The sequence below is a fragment of the Osmerus mordax genome, chromosome 8, assembly GCF_038355195.1.
Source record: "Osmerus mordax isolate fOsmMor3 chromosome 8, fOsmMor3.pri, whole genome shotgun sequence".
NCBI lineage: Eukaryota > Metazoa > Chordata > Actinopteri > Osmeriformes > Osmeridae > Osmerus > Osmerus mordax.
Window position 1 is genome coordinate 1,656,182 of NC_090057.1, and position 22,983 is coordinate 1,679,164.

Below are 22,983 nucleotides of genomic sequence, written 5' to 3' on the forward strand. Positions count from 1 at the left end.
GACTTCCTTGTCGTTTCCTAAAGCCCCCGGCTACCGGGCGATTACTTTTACGTTGCACTAACAGGCTGTATCGTTCTTTAAAAAAAAAAAGGTGTGTTGTCATAAAACTGTTGTTATTGTTCTACAGCAAACGTCAGTGTGTGTGTGATGATGATCCAGCGCAGCGTGCAGCTCCGTCTCCGCTGTTTGTTACACTCGACTGGAACGCCTACTCTCAATCGCTACATTGTTGACATTCGGCCCTGACGTCATTGTATCCCTCATTCACAACATTACGCGGTGCAGAGTGCGTTGGCGCCGGGGGCAGTTAGCCACATACTCAAAAAAATGTCCGCATTTGAGTTTGGAGAATCGCTGTAGCGAGAGCGCGCAGCGCGCCGCTTTCCCATCTGCTCAGCACACAGCGGCCCCCTACTCTGTGGACATCGGTGATAAAACTGGAGGATTGATTAGCATTGGATGAACATAGTTTCAGTTAACCTACTGTGCACAATCTTTATACCCTGTGAAGTATAGGCCTACCAGAGGAAAGAAATCTTGGCCGTTGGTCGCCCAAAGTCCTCAACTTATATTGATTATAAAACGTTCAATACCACAATAAAATATTTGATGAGAATGTTTCCTGCTATGAAACTACACATTCTTAGGGGGGAAACTCTATAACCTGGAATTAAATAAACAACACCATATTTCACTAGAGCTGTACAACAAACACGGTACCTCCATCATGTAATGAGCTAAATAGAATTTAAAAAAAAGGTCAGTTTAAGGTTGCAAACAGGGATCATGGCACCTAAGGCATGATTCAAGATCAGCCCACAAACTGTTGTTACAAGAGAGCTCTGGCTGGAAACATTTCAATTTCTAATGTATGATGTTACCCCACGGGAGTTTGGATGTAATTATAAATGATCGTGCTGTGGCAGACAGATCCTGTTTCATCCCAATATTTACTTCACTAAACATTCCCAGAGTGGCATTCGAAGAGTAGAGACCCATATGTTGCGGCACACATTTTAACTGGTGCAATTTACATTAAGCACATGACATTATGCACTTGTTTATGCAATGGCAGAGCAATATGGAATGTGAACATTACATTACATTTAGTCATTTAGCAGACGCTCTTATCCAGAGCGACTTACAGTAAGTACAGGGACATTCTCCCAGAGGCAAGTAGGGTGAAGTGCCTTGCCCAAGGACACAACGTCATTTTGCACTGCCGGAAAACAAACCGGCAACCGAACCGGCAACCTTCTGATTACTAGCCCGATTCCCTAACCGCTCAGCCAACTAAACATGAACACATTTCCAAACCTGTGCTGAGTGACTGGTTTCCTCAACCCTCCCAGCTGCATCATTTCAGCTATTTTCAATTTCAAACGATAGAACAGTTTTTCAAGGTATGTTCTGGAAAAATTTGGTAAATACTTCAGTTCACAATAGCCAATACATTTCCTAACAGAAAGTAAAAAATTAAATTTTCATTTGAAGGGAAAAAGTATACTGTGTTTATTTAATGACACAAAATGGTTCAAGTGTTTGACGAAACAAGGCTTGTAGACAAAAGGAACACCATGACTGAGTGATTTTTGAGGGCCCAGACACAGTTCGACAATCCCAAACTAATCCTCCAGATTAAGGAATCCATTTATATTCATATTCATTCACACAGACACCTTCAGGATATTCAAAGACGTTGGTTTAGCACTAACTGGTTTAGTACCAAAAGCTGTGCTGAGGGCCTTGAAAAAGAGCAACTCAACCTCAGGACTGGGTGTCTAGGTTCAAGCTCACGGATGCTATTGCAGTCCACATCTTTCCTCTGCTCAGAGTGCTCTGAGCATGAGGAGAATTTAATTACACAGCACACACACACACACACACACACACACACACACAAACACAAGCGATGGCATTCCTGCACTCAATGACCTTTCCCTTGGGTATTTTCAAAGGGGGTGACTGAAGTTGGGAGGTGGAAGGCAGAATGGAGGGCTGTGTGGAGGGTTAAAACAGTCTTAAGTGGGGATTGCATTGCTTGGGCTTCCCACCCACATTGTGGACAAACACAGTTTTTACATCAGGAATTAGACTTAATACAAACAACATGGGCTGTGTCTGTAAGAGAAGCAGGCCTAGGTAGAACAGAGCAGTAGAAATTGGAACTTGGTCCCAGACTCTCAAACTGTGAACTCTTGTGAGGGCAAGGAGGTCATTTAAGTGTTCAAGATGAGTTTTGCTCTGTATAAGGTAAACTAAGATATAATAGCCATAAACTACAGACATTTTACTTGAATAGTTTGCATGCCAGTACACCTTATTACTATTTTTCTAGGGAGTACATCATGGTACATCGTGCATGCAGATAGATTTATGGAGAGTAACACAAGTTGTTCCACTTTGACTTGGTAGAGGAGTAGAGGAAAAAGTAGTATCTTAATCCAATCATTTTATAGATTGTTAAACACACACACATTGGCTTTAGATGTGCATAATTGTACCTGTGAATATAGCTTATGTTTATACAGGATATTGAAAGCCTCAATACACCACACTGCACTGCCAGTAGAGGAGACACAAGTATAATCCTGCCTCAGTCAAAATGGATGACTCATATCAAAAGTGTTTGGCGTAAAACCGACAACAAAAGCCCTGCACAGAATACAAGTCGGTCAAAGAGTCACATCTGAGAGTGGATGAGTCATTTCAAAGTGATTCATTGGGTTTGCGGTCACAGTAATAGGACACACAGGCAAAGTACATCTACGAATTTGCTGGCTCAGGAGAGCAGCAAGTCTAGGCAGGGGTGCAAAGACGTACATGAGGCCCTGTTGTTGCCAGGCAGTCAGCACGGGACCCCAAGCCAAATACCTTCATTACGTCAATTAGTGCAGCTCTCCCAGCGCCGCAGGGCCCATCCCAACCGCCATTCATAACGAAGCCTGCCTCAGACGAGCAACAACATCTCAGGTTACCTTCAGGACATGCAGCACACACAGACACACTGCAAACATTCCTCAACAAAGCACTAGAGAAGTTCAGTTAGAGAGACAGATATCAAACAAACATACACACAGACAGTACAGTTACACATTAATATGAACACTTAGTGCATGCACGCCTACACACACCAATAGCAGAGACACGTATGCAGATAGGCACACAAAAACACAGTGGTGCAAGTGTGTCTCGTAAAAATACTGCTGATAGACATGTATGACTTCAGATGACTTAGTCCCAACGACTCTTACTTGTCTGGCAGTATAAGTTATTTACAATATTTTCTCCAACCTCTGAGATGGAGAGATAAAACCTATCACCTGCCATGGCTGACACGTTGTTATTTCATGTTTGTCAAGTGTGGACAAGTGTGTGAGTGTGTGTGTGTGTGTGTGCGTGGGCGGTTTGTTAGGGTTGCAAAGTTCAAAGTTAAGCCAACGGGTGTTTTGCCACAGTTCTTACCTTGAGTCAGCATGATGGTGTAGACGAAACGAAAGTCAAACAATAACAGTGCTTTGTTTAGAACTGACGTTTAGAACATTGAACCGATGTGTGACTTTTGGCCAGTGAGAAAAGGTATTTCTGTCCAACTGTAAAAAAAAAAAAAAAAGAAGAGAAAAAAAAGAAGGAATCTGAGTAACAAGGAATTGTCATGATCATACCACAATTCTTGGGTTGGTGACCTTACAAACTGTACAGATTGCCACAGTGACCGGAGTCTCCCTGGAGAGAGGAGTATCGAGAGCATTGGTCTGTTTAACCCTTGTGTTATCTTCGGGTCATTCTGACCCATCAGTCATTGTGACCCACCATCGTATTGCGACAACTTTACCTCATACAAAAACAAAGTGAAGCATTTTCTTTTAACCGTTGGGCTGTCTCAGACCCCCCACATTGCAAAGGTTAAAAGAAAAGTATTTTTATTTGTTTTTGTATTGGGTAAAATTGGGTAAACACAACAATGGTTCGTTATGAACCTTTGGATCATGTGACCCGAAGGCAGCAAAAGGGTTAGTCTTGGCAGCAGGCGGTGTGGGGGGTGTTTACGCAGGAAGTGTCTCTTGGACTTGTCTAAGATGCTTGCTGTACGGCTAAACAGGTGAAATCCTTTAAGACCCTGACCCAGGCCCTCTACTGCCCAACTCACTCCGTTGTCAACTTTAGTAAACAAACACTGTGAATGGGGTGTGAGAGATGAGTCATCACTTTAGATCTCTCTCTCCCGCTCCCCCCCTCCCCCTCTCTCTCTGTGGGCCTCAGTCTGCAGCATATCCGCTCCTCTGAAGGCCCTCGTCACCACTGGCATATTTCAGCAATTACCTTTCGCCCACACGATGTCAGTCACATGGGCTGTAATAACAGGCTGTCGTCCTGTCCCTCACAAGTCAGTGCTTCAGCTTTTTATTCTCTCTCATATCACACACACACACACACACACACACACACACACACACACACACACACACACACACACACACACACACACACACACACACACACACACACACACACACACACACACACACACACACACACACACACACACACACACACACACACACACACACACACACACACACACACACACACACACACACACACACACACACACACACACACACACACACACACACACACACACACACACACACACACACACACACACACACACACACACACACACACACACACACACACACACACACACACACACACACACACACACACACACACACACACACACACACACACACACACACACACACACACACACACACACACACACACACACACACACACACACACAATGCAATACCACAGTACACGTTTTTAATCTGGCTATAGTTGTGTTGAATGTGGAAGCTACTGACAGAAGTCTTTTCTCCCCCAGGGCCCAAACTAAGGAGCATCTAGGGAGACGATGTGATTTGTAGCTCTCATGTCAAGCACAAAAACACCTCGCCTCCAACTCACCGCAGCCAATCTGTCGCCGTCTGAACCGGAGAAACATCTGTTTATTACATAGCACATAGGTGACAGGTGTTACCTCGGCAAGCAGGAACCAACTCAACTCGATTACAGCAAATTCTGGATGGAACAGAAAACGTTGCATTTGACGGCTCGAACACCGTGCAGGTTCTTTCAGTGTGGGCGGCAGCAACTCGTCAACCTCAACTGACCTGGAAATGGAATCCTTCACAAGAGCGTCCTGTGGAAGCACACTAAGAGCATTGCCCTTTTCCCATCAGTGTACATTTACACCGGCGTTAAATGTTTGAAAATGATAGCATAAAAAAAGGGTGTTTCGCTTTTAACTGTGACTCAGTGGAAGGAGGAGTAATTGAAAACAGAAAAAGAAAATCAACGTTTCCATCACTAGATGTTTTATATAAGATTTTCAGATGTTACCTGATGACTTTATCCTTCTCTTAAAACAAAATAACAAGCAGACTGAACTATTCTTGGAGAATAGAAAGCCTCCTATAGCCAAGGGGAATCCTGAAAAACGTTTTCATTTCAAGAAAAAGCGGCCAGGTTTAAGATCTACATTTGACTAAAACTGTCACAAAGAAGACTCGCAGATAATCCACAAAGTGCACATTGTTGGAAGAGGACTAGTGTAATGACTTCTACTCAATAACGGAAAACTCACTAAGTTCTTAAATAATAGCCCACAGGCTCTTTGAAGACCGACCAGGGAATCATACAGATTAATGGAATACGTATCTAGCACACAGAGCAATTTATAGCCCCAACATACAAGATATTATGACCTAAATTTCGTCCATTATTAAAAACTGCAACATCTCTCTACAGTTTCTAGCCTATTTATGTCATCCAGTTTCCATGGCTACCACGCAATAGATAAAAATCGAAGGCACATTTCAAGTGCAACTTCAACTTCCCCTTTCAGGAAGAGCACAGCAGAATGTGGCTGGCTCCACACTGACTTCAATTCAAGCCAGTCATTTCCCCACACGAGAAATGACTTCAGACATAACCCTCACAAGAGAATATCGTTATTCAATATCCTCCCCTAGGAATCAAACGTCCAATCACGGCCAACAAAAAACACACAACTGTCACAGACAACACAACATTTTCGATTATTGACACAAAATACACGCGTCTCCTCCGTGACTGTGTAACCCGCCGTCTGTGTGAGGGCAAGGAGGTCATTTAGTGTTCAAGAGAAGTTTTGCACTGTATAAGGTAAACTAAGATATAATAGCCATAAACGAGAGACATTTTACTTGAATAGTTTGCCTGAACAAACGTGAGACTCGCCAACGTTTAAAACCTTTTTTTTTTTTACATGTATGTAACTGCCACAGACAATGTCTGCCTTGTTTCACATATATAAACCTTCAGCTTCAATTTCCTCTCTGCTAGAAGAGAACATCCTCCTTAGCACAAAATAGCACAGAATTGGGCTGGCAACAATATGCTCAGTTCCCTTATACCAACTCCTGCTCAACAGTTTAACAAGGGCAAGCCAGAGCACTGTACCTGGCCAGAACAGGACATGACATCATTTCTCCTTATATGCGATGATTCACTGGTGTTCCATTCTGGCTGGTAACTTCAAAGACATTCTACAGAGATCCAGAATGCAAACATATCGGTTAAACTGAGAAAGAATTTTTACATTTTTATACATGATACATGTTAGATAGTGACATCATACTATAAAAAATTGACCCAAGGGTTTGTGTAATTGACCTTATTACTGTACTACATCAATCAAAAGAACAGTTAAGATGATCAATAAACTTGTTTAACCAGAATCATGACACAATCAGGAACCGGTTAGATCCTTCTGATACACTGACAAAGCATAGGTCCTTTGTCTGTGAAAACAACTCTTAGTTCTTAGACATGAGTGTCTGTATCTTGTACGCCATCTCCTGGTCAAATGATGGCATGACACTAACATAGGAGGATCTTCACAAGGAAGTGCTTCACTATACTGTTAGTGCAGCTTGTGGGGTGTGTATTGGGGTAGTGTAATCGCTGTGATGATTTAAAACATTGTCATAATGAGAGACACAATCTCAACCCACCTAACTGGCAATACAAAACACAGAGACAAGGGCAACTGAACTTCTCACTGTTCAATTTATTTCATGACGCCTTCTTTTCTGCCACATACATGATCCCAAAAGTTTAAGATGCATCAGAAAACATCTCAAAAGAATTAAGAGTGAAAAAGGGGGATAGATTCTGTAAATGAACATTCAGAATAAAGCTGTCTACTTTTAACAATGTAAAAGTAAGAAACTTTAGTTGTAAGTTACTATACGTGTGACCAGTAAAACCATATATGATTGTGCAAAACATGAGAGGGACTGTGGCAGGTCTGGTGAAAGAAAAAAAAAGAAGAAAAAACTTGGGAACTGCATTCAAAGTAAGACCATATCCAATCCTTACTTTTAGTAGTGAAGAGGGCTGTTCTTCTGTCTGTTCTGCTACAGCTAAAGAGAACCGTCCAGTCCACTGAGAAAGGCCGTCATGGATTACACCAGGATTACCTCAGAAGTGTAATGACATCATTCATTTGACCAGACATTCTGCTCTGAGGGGCGACCTGAGGAATAAGCGAATCCCTCCAAAACACAGTCTAAACATCCTTCCCCACTGACAGTCCTACATTACATGAGGCGCAAGTGAAACTATTTGTTTCCTTTTCTCCAACAACACAGAAAAAACATGTCATGGACTTAAAATGCAAGCAATCAAATTCTAAGGCAACATGTGAACTAAAAAACAAACAAAATATATATGGAGGGATAGGCCTCTCTTTCTTGTATATATCTGCATTGCCATACCAAATAAAAGTATAATTCCTAATGGAAAAAAAGGATAGCTTAAATATCATACAAATTCAACTACTTAATAAAAAAAGACAAAACATCACCAACAAATACTGAAGTCATGATAAAAATGGAGGGTCTGTAAATGTGGTGTTCCCTCACCAGGCTCTGAAGCAGAAGCAAGGCTGAGGCTGCGTGCTGCTGGAGGTACTAAAGGCCCCACACAGCTTATGACTGTAATTGTGGAGGTGCCTGTAATACGCTACTGTTTCCACACCGGACCATCACGTTTCCCCCACCATGTAATTGATGTAGAAGGCATATCTAAAATACATCCTGCATATAAACAAATAAAACACAAGCCCACATCAAATACGCTCAGTTTCAACAAGGGAAGTTGGTGGTCTTTCTAAGGGGTCATGCTGACCCCAACAAATAGGGAGAGGAGATATCTACGTCCAAGGATGTATGGATGTATGTAGACACATCATTGTATGGATGTATCTACATACTATGTAGATAGTATTTCAAATCCAAATTTGGATTCTTTTTTATTTTTTTTGCATAAATGGATAAAAAACACAGGTTGAACTTTGTAATCGAACATAAGCCGGACACAGATTCAACTCAAGTTTTAAAAACATGAAATGGTGCACATATTTCACACTGTCATCTAAAAACCATCTGGGCATTCACATTCTCAAGGACATCCTTGATGTCCTCTGATGACGAGGTCAGGCTAACGAGGGCCATTCAGTGAAGAGAAACATCACACCGATAGCCCCTTCCCAAAACCAACCCCTGGGCACTTCTGAGGAACCAAAGTAGGTTGGATTAAAAACATTGCAGCACAACCAATCGAAGGGGAAGTTAGGTCCAAGACCACGTTACACAGTTAAAGTGACCTCATACCTGTCTAGTGTACAGGCCTCGGGCTAGGTCCCAGGGCTTGTGTTGGGATGGGGCCCCACTCTGACCAGGAAGCCTGGGGGTTATGAGAGCGACACATACAAACACACTACATACAGTCACACCTTTTCCTCCTGGCTTGTGGACCACCAGCCCCCTTGGATGCTTCATGGCTTTTCCTCACAACCATCCCTCTACCCGCTGTCCTCACGGCTCTGGAAGGCTCTGGATGACCACCCCAAATCACCCGCTCGTTAAGGGTAGATATTTGATTGTTTTGGTCTGCGGACAATATTCAGCTGTGAAGATGTGCAAATGTTGGGGCGGAGAGACTCTGGTGGTGGGGTAGCCCAATTGAGCGTTCTTTGCTGTGGATGTGTGATGCAACATGCAGGAACACAGAGAAACACGGGTCTCTTTCCAGTACGGGGGTACCAAAGGTCTGCCAGGAGCCTGTAGGACAGGGGGCACCTGTGCCCAGGACCGGGTGGGTGGCCCGGGGGAGATCCTTCTTAGGTGTGTGTGTGTGTGTGTGGGGGGGGGTACTTTCTAGACTAGTCTATACGTGAACCAGGAGAGCAGTGAAAAGGGGTGTGGGGGTGGTGACATGGAGCCAGTCCATGAGTCTCTGAAGCAGGACACTGGGCTCGGGGGGTGGGGTAAATCCAGACCATCATGAGGTACCCTGTTTCTTCTGTTGCTGGGCCCGGATCAGTTCCAGCTGTTTTTTACACTGCTGGTAGAACGTGGACAGACTCTTGTTCTCCTCCAGGAGCTTCTTGTGCTCCTGCACCAGACGGGACGTGTTCTGCTGGTCCTTTTCATCTTGGTCCAGTTCTGCGATCAGTTCTTTCCTTTACACCAAGCAGAGGGCAGTGACATCAGCACAGGAACCAACAACACAAATGAGCAAGTCGACGGGGAGAGACAGACGTGTTTGAAACGAGACAAAGAGAGGGCCGCCCACAGGCAGGAATCACACAGCTAGTGTGAAAACGCTGAATCCACAGACACGGTGGACTCCTCACTCAAGTCGCAGGCTATAAATACAAGAGCTGTTAGTCAAACAGTCAACTGTTCCACGCCGCCCTACTTCCAGAGCTCAAGGAGGCTGTTTGACTTGGATTTGTCTTCCATAGTCAGTTGCCTTCTAAATGCTTGTGGGCCCAGGTTTAAATGCTTTTTTTCACATCAGATGTTGCTCAGGTATGAAGTTGTGTACATCCCATAATTACCATGGGGAGGACGTTCTCTCAGAGGCACAGATGGGACATTCAACAACACTTGTGAGGCAAACTGCACTTTGAGCAGTGAGAAGCTGTCATTACAAAAAACTAAACAGGTACAAAAAAATCCTACTTTTTTGGTTAAACGTACGTCAAATAATCTAAATCTCTAAAGTGGAGATGTAGTCGCTTTGGATAAAAGCGTCTGCTAAATGCATAAATGTAAATGGAAGTGTGTGAGGAGAGATCTGTACACTTACTTCCTCTGGATCAGCAAGGCGATCTCGGTTTGCACTTTCAGGTATTCTTGGGCCATTTTGCAGTGCTGCTCAAAAACAGCCATGGACTCTTTGGAGTTGGGACAAGGAGCGAGGGGCTAGAAATAACCATGCATGGGGATATTAAGTGATTTAGAAGCCAAGTAAGACCCACTTACACATGTATTTATATCCACTATTGGAATTGTCTGAGCTTCACTAAATGTCTCCTGGCTTTTGTCAAAGTGTATTTATAAAAGACAGTCTGCTTTTTAGATTTTCTCAATTGGAAAAATAGTCATCCCTAACTTTATTGAGGTGTGTCCTGGAGGGGAACAAAGTCTAAAGTGTCGAACCAACATCAGTGGAAACACAGCTACAAGTTAATTACCAATACAGACCAGCAGTGTTCAGAAGACATGAGCGGGCACAGCAGGCCTGTGACCCGGCAGTGTGTGTGTGTGTGCTCCAGAGACACCGATCAGGAGAGACAGGCAGGGGCTCTGGGGAGTTATGGGATCCCTACCTGCAGCTGGTGATCCAGGGTCAGATATGCCATGGGAATGGAGTTGTCGGAGCCATTGGTATCTGGACAGGGAGAGAGGAAGCTTGTTTGTTTTTCCTCTGACAGCAGAAACCCAGGCACGATGGAAGCTGTGTCCAGTGGGCATGGTTATCAATAGCTACCAGAAGTCCTTCAACAGAAATAGTCCCTGCACATCTCTCTCGCCCCCCCGCCCCCCTTTCTCCTCTCTAGGCGACAGCAGCTCAGTACCTTAAATCATTGATGAGGATTACATCATGTCTGCAGGGCTACTCCAAGTGATTTACGCCCCCATCTACAATGACACTGATGCCGTTACGGCCTCCACTGTGGAAGTGACACAACTGATTGCAGAGGCTGACTTCATTTCCCTCAAACTGGTTGTAACATTTAACCTTCCTTTGATCTTCCCAGCTTGTCTCCCAAACAGCAACTGGAGTAGTTGTGTAGCATATTAATGACTCAAGCAAAATGGTTATCAAAAGATACTAAATGCTGATTAAATAACTCAGTCAAGTAGATAATACTGTTGGATAGTTATTTTTCTTGAAAGGTTGATCTTATTTTTAATTACCTTTTCAAGTTTTGAAAAAAACCTTTTTAGAATTTTTCCCCCTAATAAGTTGTGTGTACTTTTGCCATCTCTGGTGTACTGTGTGTGTGTGTGTGATACTGGTGTGTTCACTTGAGGGGTCATCAGGTGTACCGTGTGTGTGATACTGGTGGGTTTACATCAGGTGTACTGTGTGTGTGATACTGGTGGGTTTACCTGAGGGGTCGTCAGGAGAGAAGCCATATCCTCGGCTGTTGGTTTTGTCGGGAGGCATCATCCTCACACTGGGACTTGACGATCTGCTGCTGTTCCTGCTCCCCTGTAAGAGGACAGCAACACTGTCAATCACCAGGAGCAGCCGATCAGGGCCTATTCAAAGGGTTGGGTCTTGACTTGGTTGTTTTCAGATCGAAACAAATGTCTCTCAGTCTGTGCTACAATGCTACGTAACATCAGAAGGACCAAGCTGGTGTATGGTTCTTCCTCCTTACTGAGAGAGACATACAAAACTTGGATTAGTCTGAGGAGATTATAAACAACTATTATATATTCCTGAGTTCACTTCAGATATAGTTTGCTTAAAAGCTTTCTTCAAACTCAGTGTTGTTCCACACTCGGTGTTAAAAATTATGTAAATGTTCCCCAAGCTAGGTGTGAATTGCCACGTGGGTACCGGGAGACACGGGGCCTTTCAACACACAAACACACGCTGCAGAACACAGAGGAGGGAACTCTGACAGGAGGTTCATGTGACGGCTGTCCACAAGGGGAGAACTTCGGCTCCTATACGTGGAACATCATCTTTCTAACACTGAGAAATCCCACACGGTTCTACCTGACGATACGTGCTGTCGGCGTATATTCCTCACAACAGCTTCAAGACCCCAGAGGCACAACAACACGTCAGGATCTTCACTCAAAAACACAAAGCAACTCGCACACGCTGGGTACAAACTGTTCGATGCCACTAAAATTACACAAAATGGGAAAAACCAAAACACTTTCTACAGAAACATGATTTTTTTTTTTTTTTTTCTGCTTCAGCAAAAGGCACCAGAGTAGCGGTCCTGTTGAAGACTTACCTGACCGGACTCTGAGCAGATGGCTGAGAGGTCCTGCACAGACCTTCGTCTCTGCTGCTCACAGGTGGCTGTCGAGGATGGAGAGAGAGAGAGAGACAGAGAGAGAGAGAGACAGAGGGAGAGAGGGAGAGAGAGAGAGAGAGAGAGAGAGAGAGAGAGAGAGAGAGAGGGAGAGAGAGACAGAGGGAGAGAGGGGAGAGAGAGACAGAGGGAGAGAGACAAAGAGAGAGGAGAGAGACAGAGAGGAAGAGAGAGACAGAGGGAGAGAGTGACAAAGAGAGAGGAGAGAGACAGAAGAGAAAACAGCATGAGACAGTTCCAGGGGACATGTGTGTCTGGCGGTAGAAGAGGGGGACCCAGGGCAGCACAGAGGACAGCTGCACAGTTTTAACCCCCGACTCACCGGCCTGTCAACATGTGCTCTGGCATGGTGGTAACGTGACCATCGCACGAGCCTCCTACCTCACACAAACACAGCACAACACACAAACATACACACACCACTGCAGACCACACTTACCACGGAAATAGCTACGATGGCTAGCGTCACATGTGTTTTGTGCAGATCTGCTTGTTTGAGTGGGGGGGGGGGGGGGGGGGGGGAGCTGTGCTTGAGGGGGAACTATTTCAGGGTTAGTACACTGTGACGAGAGACAAAGCCAATAAGTAAGGGGTCCTGGGAAGTACAGGAAGGCTCTTCCCCACTATACTTCCACTCATTCATCACCTCAGGACCAAGCTCAGCACCATGAGTGACCGGGCTTTGTGTTCTGCCGCTCCACGGATCTGGAATTCCCTCCCCGACCATCTGAGGGCACCTCAAACCACTGAGACTTTTTTTTTTTTAAAGGACTAAAAACATTTCTTCTTACCAGATCTTATGAGTTGTAATTATCTAATTGTATTTTATATTGATGTTTTACCTTTTTTATAATCTTAACTGTAGCACTTTGAGATTTGTTTGCATTAGAAATGGCAGAAGGTTCCATCTGAGCGAGAAAACAAGGTCTTCACAGCCACGTCTTCCTGTCAGAGTATCAAGATTTAACACCTGCTGGGACTTGTCTGTGTGGTCTCCTCACCCTGCCAGCACTCACTGCTGTCAATCTCACACAACTACACCAAAACATGTCAACTTCTGGAATGTATATGACAATTGTAGAACCGCAGAAGACCCATTATTCTTAGAATATAATTCCTAACAGTTAGGGGAAATAGTTGGATGGTATAGTACACCGAAGGATAATTTAATTAAAAGGTACACAAGACAAACAAAACAGGCACTAACACACTATACAAGCAGACAAACAACCATTAAAAAACTTTACGAGTAAATTTAGATATAAGCCAATTTTAACAGTGATTGGTCCCCTTTAGATACTGTCATGTCTCAGTACAAATGCTTTGCTGGTATTGAATAAGGTGATCTAAAAGTTAGCTATGATCTATTAAAATAAATAAAGCTGAAGTCATACTCTGTTAGATAAATGAGTAATGGAATGCTGATCTGGAACATCATACCGTCCTAATTAGATAGGAGACTAAAAATGGAGACGGGGAAAAAAATGAACATTAGAAATGACTGACATGCAGGTGTGCACATGCAGCATGTCATACCTTTAATAACAGCTTGCGTCAGACGAGGCCCTTAGTCAGGGCGTTTAATTAGGCGCTCATTCAACATGCCTCCCTCAGCTCTTACTTCCAAACAGAGGACCTTTTTAGTGATATCCAGCGATGTCCCCGATTCTTTCATCCCTATCTACGCTGGTAATAATAGCTTTGACCCTCAATGCGAGTGAAATTAATCAAAGTGACTTTTACAAAGTTAATGGATGTAAAGAAAGAAAGGAGAAAAAAAACTGTGTGCCAAGCTTTCACAATGTCCTCTAAGAATGAAAGGCAAGGACTTAGCGGCTCAAATACATTTGCGGTATTTCTCTCCTGATGATTTGCAGCCAGGCAAGACCATGAGTTATACATTTTATCACAGTTCCCTCTGATTCCCTGATTAGATAACCTTCTATGACCTAAATCAACACTGCGTCTTTCAAGCAGAGGTGACATGAGACAGACATGGGTTGAATATGTTTTCGTGGTAGATTGCGTAGGAATTGAAGAGGCACCAATTTAGCATTTTGATGGTAAAGGGTGAAAGCCAGATAAGACAGCATCCACGTTAACTCATAGCCCTTAATCAACTATCCAAACCACAACGAACAAAGATGAAAACAGAACTTGGTGTCTGTTTCTCCAGGTTTATCCCTCATTAAAACAGTAGGAGAGAAAGGTAGATCGGGAAAACGGTATTATTCTTTTCAATACAGATTTCAAAGTGTGTGCTAAGTGTGACCTGGAGTAACAGACACTAGAGGGCCGTGCCAAAGCAGAGCAACCTGCTAAATAGAGTCAAGCCAGCTACTGTTCACCCGGGGACCAGGAGGCAGGGGTGAGTTCCGCACTGATACCTGTTACGACGATCTTGGGGACATCCAGAATGGTGCCAAACGATGCCGTTTTACGGTGGCCTCGTTTATACGGGGGGCGTGCTGCAAAAACACACACACACACAGAGCTCCGTACACAGGCATGCACACTACACAGGGCCGGGAGGGAGGCAAGCCTGGGGGGGGGGGGGGGAGGAGGAGGGCGGACATGTGGACGAAAAGACAAAGCTCTCGCGCTGGCTCTAACATGCATGCAGAGCACATACAGCGGCGGCATGCAGCCCTGTCCATGCCAGGACCTGTGAAGGGGGGGGGGGGGGGGGGGCTGACAGCGACAGGCTGCTTGAAACATGGCACAGTGAAATCTCAGCAGACACGACAGGCGTCACCAAGCTCTAACACATACAGTATATATATATATATTCATGGTATTTCACGTGTTTTATTTGGCTTTTGAATTTTTGTTCTTTGTTCTTGAGTGGCACTGTTTACACAAAACATCAAGGAGACGAAATGACAAAAATACTCAAGGTAATGAAGTCAAATAAAAGAGAAAAGAAAAACTTAAAACGGTGCTTGAAAGCTTTAGTGGCATCATTTAGACATGACAATGTTGCCGAACACTATACATTCATACTTGAAGCCTTAGATCTTGGAGACTGAGGGTCTGATTGGCATGTTGGCTAGGAATCAGTCCCTTGTGGGAGGGGCATATGAAGCCCTTATATGAAGAGGCATAACCTTGGAGTGATGAAAGCAGAGGAAATGGGACTTGAGAGGACTGCAGATTCTCCCTGACGAGAGCTACGCCTGGATCAAGCACGACTCAGTAGACGCTGAAACAGTACTGTGTGTGACTGTCCTACACCCCACAACAGGCAGGGCTGTTCTGATGTCTGTCAGAACGCCACAGCTTTGAGACGCTCACTGGAATAGCACGAATTCGACGCGGATCAAGAGATTAATAGGAGGAGTTTAACAAGAGGAGCACATGGTGTGAATGTGTGTGCGTCCTCTTGAGCCGTTTGTGAGTCACTTACTGTTTGCGTGAAAGTGCTGTTCCCCGGCTGTGGTGTGCATACTGAGGTGTGCAGGTGTGGTTTCTGACGTTACCTGTAGAAGCAAAGGGCATCCTGTGCTCCAGCTCTGACAGGTCGGCACTCATTCTCTTGCTGTCTGACGAGGGGAGGCACTGGGGGCGTCCTGACAGGCTCTCCACACTGCTCCCTCTGGACAGAGGCAGACTAGGCCGCAAGGGGTCTACCTGTGAGCACAGTCACACATATAAACCTCGCTACACAATCTCAGTTGGGGCGCTGCTCTTTTCCATGGTTGTATATCACGCTTTGTGAAGTTATTTGGTAGGAAAAACTATAATTTTTGTAGATTTGTCTCAAATGTTACGATTGGCCAATTGGTTCTGGACATTGAAACATTGTTTTAGCTTATCCACAAGAGCTGGGTGGGCCTCACCTTTGGTTTGAACTGAAAAGGAATCTTGATGGTGTCGTTGCTCCCTTGAGAGTCACCATGCTCCATGTTTGCGTCACTTCTGTTGCTCGTGCCGGTGCAAGTGTAATCAACATAGGATCCTGCAACACCACGGAGATTAGAGATTCTCATATCAACCATCAACAGAAAATACTAATGTTCACCAGTTAATACTATCGGTCAAACAGTGTTGCCAATTTAGAAACAATGTCGCTAGATTTAGCAACTTTTCACCTTTACTAGTGACAAAAAAGTCCTAGCGACAAATGAAGACTAGCGACTTTCTGCTGCTTTGGCAGTCTCCGTTTTCGTTGTTGAGCAGCAGCTAAATAACTGTTATTGTACTTCTGTGTTGTTAATAGCCGCCAATCATGTAGGTACAGCCAGCGTCTCGGATTCAATGCATTTTCGTTTTGTTAATCTGTTTATGCTGCTAAAATCAACCCCTTATGGGAATTTTTGTAGTTGTTATATTGGCATTTATTTTTTTACGGACAGTCGTCCATTCAAAATGTTTTAACTTGTCGGAACACCATAGTTAACGAGCGTCGGTCATCTGTCATAAAAAAAAAAAAGTTTATGCGCATCCCTAACAGGGATTAGTCATTTAGCCATCGTAACTCCACGGTGCTGTAAAACAGACGTCTGACGATGACAAGTATTGTTTTGCGCCCGTCTAGAGGACTGCTGGCACTATGTACCTGTGCTTGTGGCCGAGTTGCTCTGCCCATCGTCTGAGTACTGGTAGGGGTACTGCAGGGGCTCATCAGAACCTGGGAAGTACTGTGGAAGAGGACATTTAGTCATTTAGCAGACGCTCTTATCCAGAGCTGTCCATCAGGACAACACACTTTAGGACCAAGTGAGGTTGTTTACTGCACTGCTGTAAAATTCGGTCTACCTGGAACAAAACAGTCTCAATATGGGATTACTAAAACAGCATGTGACAGCAGAAAGCCGTATTCTGAGAAGAGCCCATTATGAACAGTACTGGTGGCATTCACCCCTGATGGTGAGCGTGTCGGGGGTGCAACATTACCCTCATGAGGTGAGTCATGATCTTGACTATCTCCTCCATGGAGGGCCGCTGGGAGGGGTCTTTGGACCAGCAGCGAGTCATCAGGCTCTCGATGGCTTTCGGCAGATTCTTGATGAGAGGCGGGCGGGTGCCTGAACACAGACATTGGAGAAAAGTCGAAAAGAACTTTGTAAGTCACGCCAAAACTCTAGAACAACAACCCTGCTGTATGGCTTCGCCCACCGCAGCACGAGAGCCGGTGTGAATAAAAGCTTGTCGGCAGGAGGGATGGTGACGTGTGAGGATGAAGACCGCTGCGCTCGGTCCCCGGGGGTGGACCGGGCGTCCCATCATCATTCTGCTCCATCACTCTCAGAGTGATGGAGCAGAATGGCGCTACGCAGGTGAATGTGTCTTTTAATTGTTCTTCCCCGTCAGCCTCTAAACTCATTTAATCTCCCAGCAGGTCTCCCAGGGCAGGCAGGGTGTGATTGACATGTCAGCACAACGTTGAACCCCCCCCCCAGCAGTACCCTCCTCCCAGACTCACCGTTATGCACGGCCCACATGATGCGAAAGGCCGGACCTCCGATCTCATCAAAAGGCTTCCTGCGAGTGATCACCTCCCAGAGAATGATGCCCCAGCTGAACACATCACACTTCTCACTGTAATTGCTGCCTGGAAGCACAGAGGAACATACAGAATCACTCAAGGTCTTCAAAAGGGGGAGGGGGAGGAAAAAAACTAAAAACAACGTGTGATTGACTGAGGGACATAATTCCCCATGGCAGGCATGGGGAGATGTGCTCAGTAAAGCACCAGAGTCTTTATCATGTCTGTACCTTCACAGAAGCCATGATGAAAACAGGGCTCTAATTGGAATGAGGACAGCTCCTGAGATGCGTAATTACCGAGGCCTATTACTGCCGAATTAAAGTGCTTCTCATAAATACTTAAAAGTTGCTGTGCTGCGGCCTTTTGATAACATTTCCAAGAGATGCAAATTAGCTTTGAGGAGTTCATTCTCGGGCCAAATGTGAGATGTTTAATTGCATAGGAGTCATGTTACTCCCCCAACAAACAAGATAATGACTCTCTCTTAACTAATGTTTCCCTTTGACCCCTTCACGAGAACATGTCTCTGAACACGTTTTTAAAACCAAACAACGTTGCTGTTGGTGGGCTGAAAAACAACACGCCTACATCTCACAGGCAAACCATATACGTATTTCAGTTAATCTTAGCAATAAACAGAGAACATAAAGATTATCATAAAAGAATAGATGAATGTTGAACACACTAACAAAAAAAAAGTTCCATGAATTAGCAGAGAGATTGTGAAACGGTGTTTCCATGTTAAGGAGTGTTTCCATGTTAAGGAGTGTTTCCATGTTAAGGAGTGTTTCCATGTTAGGGAGTGTTTCTATGTTAGGGAGTGTTTCTATGTTAGGGTGTGTTTCTATGATTGAGGTGGTGGCGAAAGAGAAGAGGAAGTGTTAAAAGATCTCCTATAAAAACAGATGGGTCCTCCCATCAGACAAGCATAAATCTCTATACGGTGGTTAAATTTAATCACAACTGGCTGAACTTGACCTAAGAACCCCCGAGTTGTGAAGGGACACACACGGGACATACAATAATTTATAGTTCTAACTTCTTTTGAAGTTGCATTGCTTATTTGCTACCACCCGCCATGTTTGCTGTGTTAACACTTGCTGTTCAGCGAGGCATTGTGATTGGTCATTTCTGAGTCTGTCTCCTGCAGACTTCCCTGGCTGCGTTTCAAACCCTCGCTGTGGTGCTCATACTTGCCTTCAAACACCTCAGGGGCCATCCACGCTGCACTTCCTTTGTTGTTAGTCATGTGGGTCTGAATGTCGCAAGCGGTCCCAAAGTCACATATCTTTAGCACGGTGCCGCCCGCAACAAGCAGCAGGCTGTACACAGAAAAAGAAACACATGGCTTTAGAGGGTTTACTTCACAAAGTATTCAATAAATGAAGGCAGTGTAGACCTACATAAAGAGGTTACTCAGAAACATCACAACTTCACTGTAAACATTCTTCATTAGTGAAGCAAAGTGGAAGTTGTGTGGCTCTTTTTTCCTGTTGGGGGCTGTACAGCTCCTCAGCAAAGGTATACATTTAGGCATTTTTATCAGACGCTCTTATCCAGAGCGACTTACAGTAAGTACAGGGACATTCCCCCTAGGCAAGTAGGGTGAAGTGCCTTGCCCAAGGACACAACGTCATTTTGCATGGCCGGGAATCGAACCGGCAACCTTCTGATTACTAGGACGATTCCCTAACCGCTCAGCCATCTGACCCCGTAGACAATCTTGTATATAATGTACATAGGAGCTCTCTGCAAGAAGAGCAGGACACATAAAGATGTCTGCAGCACACACAGAGCACAAACACTGGGGGGCAGTTTTTGAACGGCCGAGTGTTGACGGGTGGTCTGGGCCTGGTAGCATGACCCAGTTCTTCCCAAGAACTCCTGGCCAGGTCTCTAGGAAATGGACCAGCTGGTCATTCCCACAGTGTCCTGCCAAGAACTTGTTTCTGTCCGAGCCCAATAAATAACCTCCAACAGCCTCGGTAGCACGATATAAAACAGGCCTCCATTCTCAACACAAAATAAAACAAAAATACGAGGGAAACAAAAGGAGGGATAAAGTAGGGGGGGTGAATATCCTGCTAATTTGGGTTACAAGGTCTTTCTAACAGCAATGTAGCAACAACATCAATCATGCTACAGGCTAAGACCTTTAGCACTTTGTCTGTGATAAACAAGAAAAACAAACAAGAGACGAGTGTCGAGGAGGAGCATACTTGGGTGGCTTGAGGTCCCTGTGAATGAGAGCTTTTGGTTTCATGCCATGGAGATATGCGACCCCCTGCGAACACTGGAAGCACCAGCTCATGGCATGGGAGGCAGTGTAATAGGGGAGGGGCTCTGCACCATGCAGCACTGTGGGCAGAAAACATAGTCACAACGTCTCAAATACACACAAACACACACTTCCACATACCTGAAAACACACATGTGCAGAGTACAGCACGCCTCTTAACCTTTTAAGGAGTGAGTTCTAAATATTACCGACGCTTCCACCAGAGTGAGTTATTTTTCCAAAACGGAAGCTAGCTAGTTTTAGTTAGCTTCCGTTACCTAGCAACCTATTATAATACTCGTAGCAATGCTACTACCTGCTAGTGTTTCTATTATTTTTTTATAGCAGGTTTAAGTGCAGGGAGTGGACAAGAATAAATAAATAAAAATCAGATTTTGAAAATTGTTGTTAACTAGACATTGACATAAAAGGAGTCTATTGCATCCTCCATGCAATGTAAATCCCACTGTGTACCCTGCCCAGCAGTGTAAGGCCAAACTCACCATTATACAAAGACCCCCCTTCAGCATATTCCATCACCAGGCAGACCTACACAGGGCAAAAGGGACCAGACTGAAAACTGTATCTGGCAGCAGACTTCAAGAGTCTGGATACAAGCAACAAGTGAATAGCTAAGATAATCACCCGTGCTTCATTTCTTACCGGATTATTGCAAGAGCCGTACAACTTCACAATGTTTTGGTGATTCACTCGAGAAAGTTGTCTCAGCTGCAGTGGATGGGAGAGAAAAGACAGATTTCACTGAATAGACTAGTCTGGTTCAAGGGAATGTTTATTGTTGCTGCCTGCTGTTTAGTTCCCATTCTCATAAAATAACCATACCTCCACTATGAAGGCCTTCCTTTCAGATTCACTCTCTATGGTCTTGATCGCAACGTCTTTGCCTTTCCATTTGGCCTTGCAGACGACACCAAAGGCGCCTCTGCCAACCACCTGAAAAGGAAAATGTAGATAGTTTTAGAATGACAGAAAAGGACGTCTGTATCGTGCTTCCACGCTATCAGCGACATGGAAGCATGCATTAGCGGTGTATGTTGTTGGCATTAGAATATGTAGAATAGGCCTACTTCTTATCTAGACATTTTATTATTCAGGGTGCTTTCCCCGTGGCCTTAAAAAAGGATCGATCTGGCTGTTTATTTACAAAACTACTGTGCAGTAAGTTACCATGCATCCTTATGATGTCGGACTGAAGCAAGATGGTAACTTAAATTCACACATAACTCACAGCTGTCAGAGGGCAAGCAGTATGTACATCTCTGAGTTACTTACCTCTTCAACTTCAATGTCCGCATACTCTATTTCTTCAAAGGGATAACCAGGTGGAGTTTCGAGCATATCGGCAGATGGCAATGACATTGCTAGCCTGCTAGCTAGCTGGTTAACTTCTCATTGGCTAATAAAAAAGACTCTGAAAGCAAAACAAATAAGTTAGCGTCTAGTTGGCTCGTTAACAAGCTAGTTAGCAAGTTAACGCATGCACACGCATTTATACTGAAGCTACTACTACTGCATACCTGCTCTATCCCACTTTTATTTAGCTCGCTAGTATAATTCCAGCTGACTTAAACTTGGCAACAGACAAGTTTCAATATAACGGGCCCGCTAACTAAATAGATAGGTGATTTAGCATCTTATTAGCTAGTTAGCATTTAAGACAGTCAAGTGTTAAGTTAGTTTTGCTACAGGTTTCTTGCTAATATAGCTAGCCTAGTAAGATAGATAGCTTAGCAAACAACACAACAACATTCAGCTAGCAAGCTATTTCACAAGTCGCTGGCGTGCCAGATTAACGTTGACTAGCTAGCTAAATAACTTGGCCCCCACAGCAAAGAGTTGACTAGCTATCTGCCATTTTAGTTAGAACTATTAATAAATGTTTGTTGATACTTTGCTAGCTTGCTTTGCTCGCCGACTCAGTGAATAGCTTCCCGACTGACAGCTAGTGCCAGCTTCACAAGGCCGCTAGGCGCTAGCCAACTAGCGAGCTAATGTAGCTTTGCTAACGTTAGTAAGTAGCGCGAGCTACTAACCCGTCTCCGCAATCTGTGAACTCCACATGCGCAATGATGGTACGAGACATGGAGTGGTTTTCTCTACACAAACGTACAGAAGCGATAACAATAGAGTCTTATTAAAAGTGTCCCTTTCTAATCCTCTGACTGCCAGGCATAACTTTATGACGACTCCGCTTCCATGATAGCTAGTGCTATATGGCTAGGAACACTTCAGTTTTCCCCAGGCAGTGTACTGTGACTGCAGCAGCGCTCAGGAAGTGAGGTGTCTTCCTTCTCCCACCGCTAGTGGCACCAGCCTTGTGCTCGATCTAGTCAAAGTTTATTACACTAAGTCTCTTAACTATCAACCATATGCTCAGGTGTGGTAATGGCCGTCGGTTTATGAGATGCATGGGTCCTATTTAGTTTAATTTGTTTGGTGTTTTCCTCTACCCCACACACTGAGAAGACCTGTGAGGATATGGTAATTGCACAATAGGAACCTGGGAAGCAGATATTTATGCTATTATGCAGTTGCTTTATCTGTGTGTGTGTGTGTGTGTGTGTGTGTTTGTGTGTAATGGTCTTTTAAAACCACAGGGTGATGCTGGTGCACTTCCAACAGCAGGATTCCCTCCCCGGCCTTTGATTTTCCCATTATGAGAAACCAACCAGGCATAGGCTACTTCAAGCATTTGGTCATGTGAATAGATCTCACACAATTATA

The 22,983-nt window shown here is 44.4% G+C and overlaps 1 protein-coding gene across 3 annotated transcripts; it reads right to left on the reverse strand.

Annotated features, from left to right (window-relative positions):
• Nucleotides 1-7,103: 7,103 nt before the first annotated feature.
• map3k7 (mitogen-activated protein kinase kinase kinase 7) lies at nucleotides 7,104-22,485 on the reverse strand. 3 transcript variants are annotated; one of them, XM_067241317.1, is made up of 18 exons: nucleotides 22,293-22,485; nucleotides 21,532-21,670; nucleotides 21,082-21,192; nucleotides 20,902-20,967; nucleotides 20,742-20,787; nucleotides 20,180-20,318; nucleotides 19,154-19,282; nucleotides 17,895-18,019; nucleotides 17,366-17,496; nucleotides 17,028-17,109; nucleotides 16,309-16,427; nucleotides 15,949-16,099; nucleotides 14,857-14,937; nucleotides 12,389-12,456; nucleotides 11,523-11,625; nucleotides 10,736-10,797; nucleotides 10,213-10,328; nucleotides 7,104-9,580 (listed from the first exon to the last, which is right to left on the reverse strand). In XM_067241317.1, exons 2-18 carry the CDS (start codon nucleotides 21,616-21,618, stop codon nucleotides 9,400-9,402), a joined length of 1,797 nt encoding a protein of 598 aa, XP_067097418.1. In that variant the 5' UTR covers nucleotides 21,619-21,670; nucleotides 22,293-22,485; the 3' UTR covers nucleotides 7,104-9,399. The 3 variants fall into 3 exon arrangements, with proteins under 3 accessions (XP_067097418.1, XP_067097419.1, XP_067097420.1); XM_067241318.1 differs by lacking the exon at nucleotides 14,857-14,937; XM_067241319.1 differs by lacking the exons at nucleotides 14,857-14,937; nucleotides 15,949-16,099; nucleotides 16,309-16,427; ... (8 more) ...; nucleotides 21,532-21,670; nucleotides 22,293-22,485 and adding an exon at nucleotides 12,909-12,923.
• Nucleotides 22,486-22,983: the final 498 nt, after the last annotated feature.

What these genes read in the sequence shown, in the direction of transcription:
- map3k7 (XM_067241317.1), bottom strand. Translation starts at nt 21,618, where the DNA reads ATGTCATTGCCATCTGCCGATATGCTCGAAACTCCACCTGGTTATCCC. An exon ending in AGGGGGGTCTTTGTATAATG is followed by an intron (nt 20,319 to 20,741) that starts GTGAGTTTGGCC and finishes TTCTGCCCACAG; the next exon opens with TGCTGCATGGTGCAGAGCCC. An exon ending in GCCTTGCTGATCCAGAGGAA is followed by an intron (nt 9,581 to 10,212) that starts GTAAGTGTACAG and finishes CTTGGTGTAAAG; the next exon opens with GAAAGAACTGATCGCAGAAC.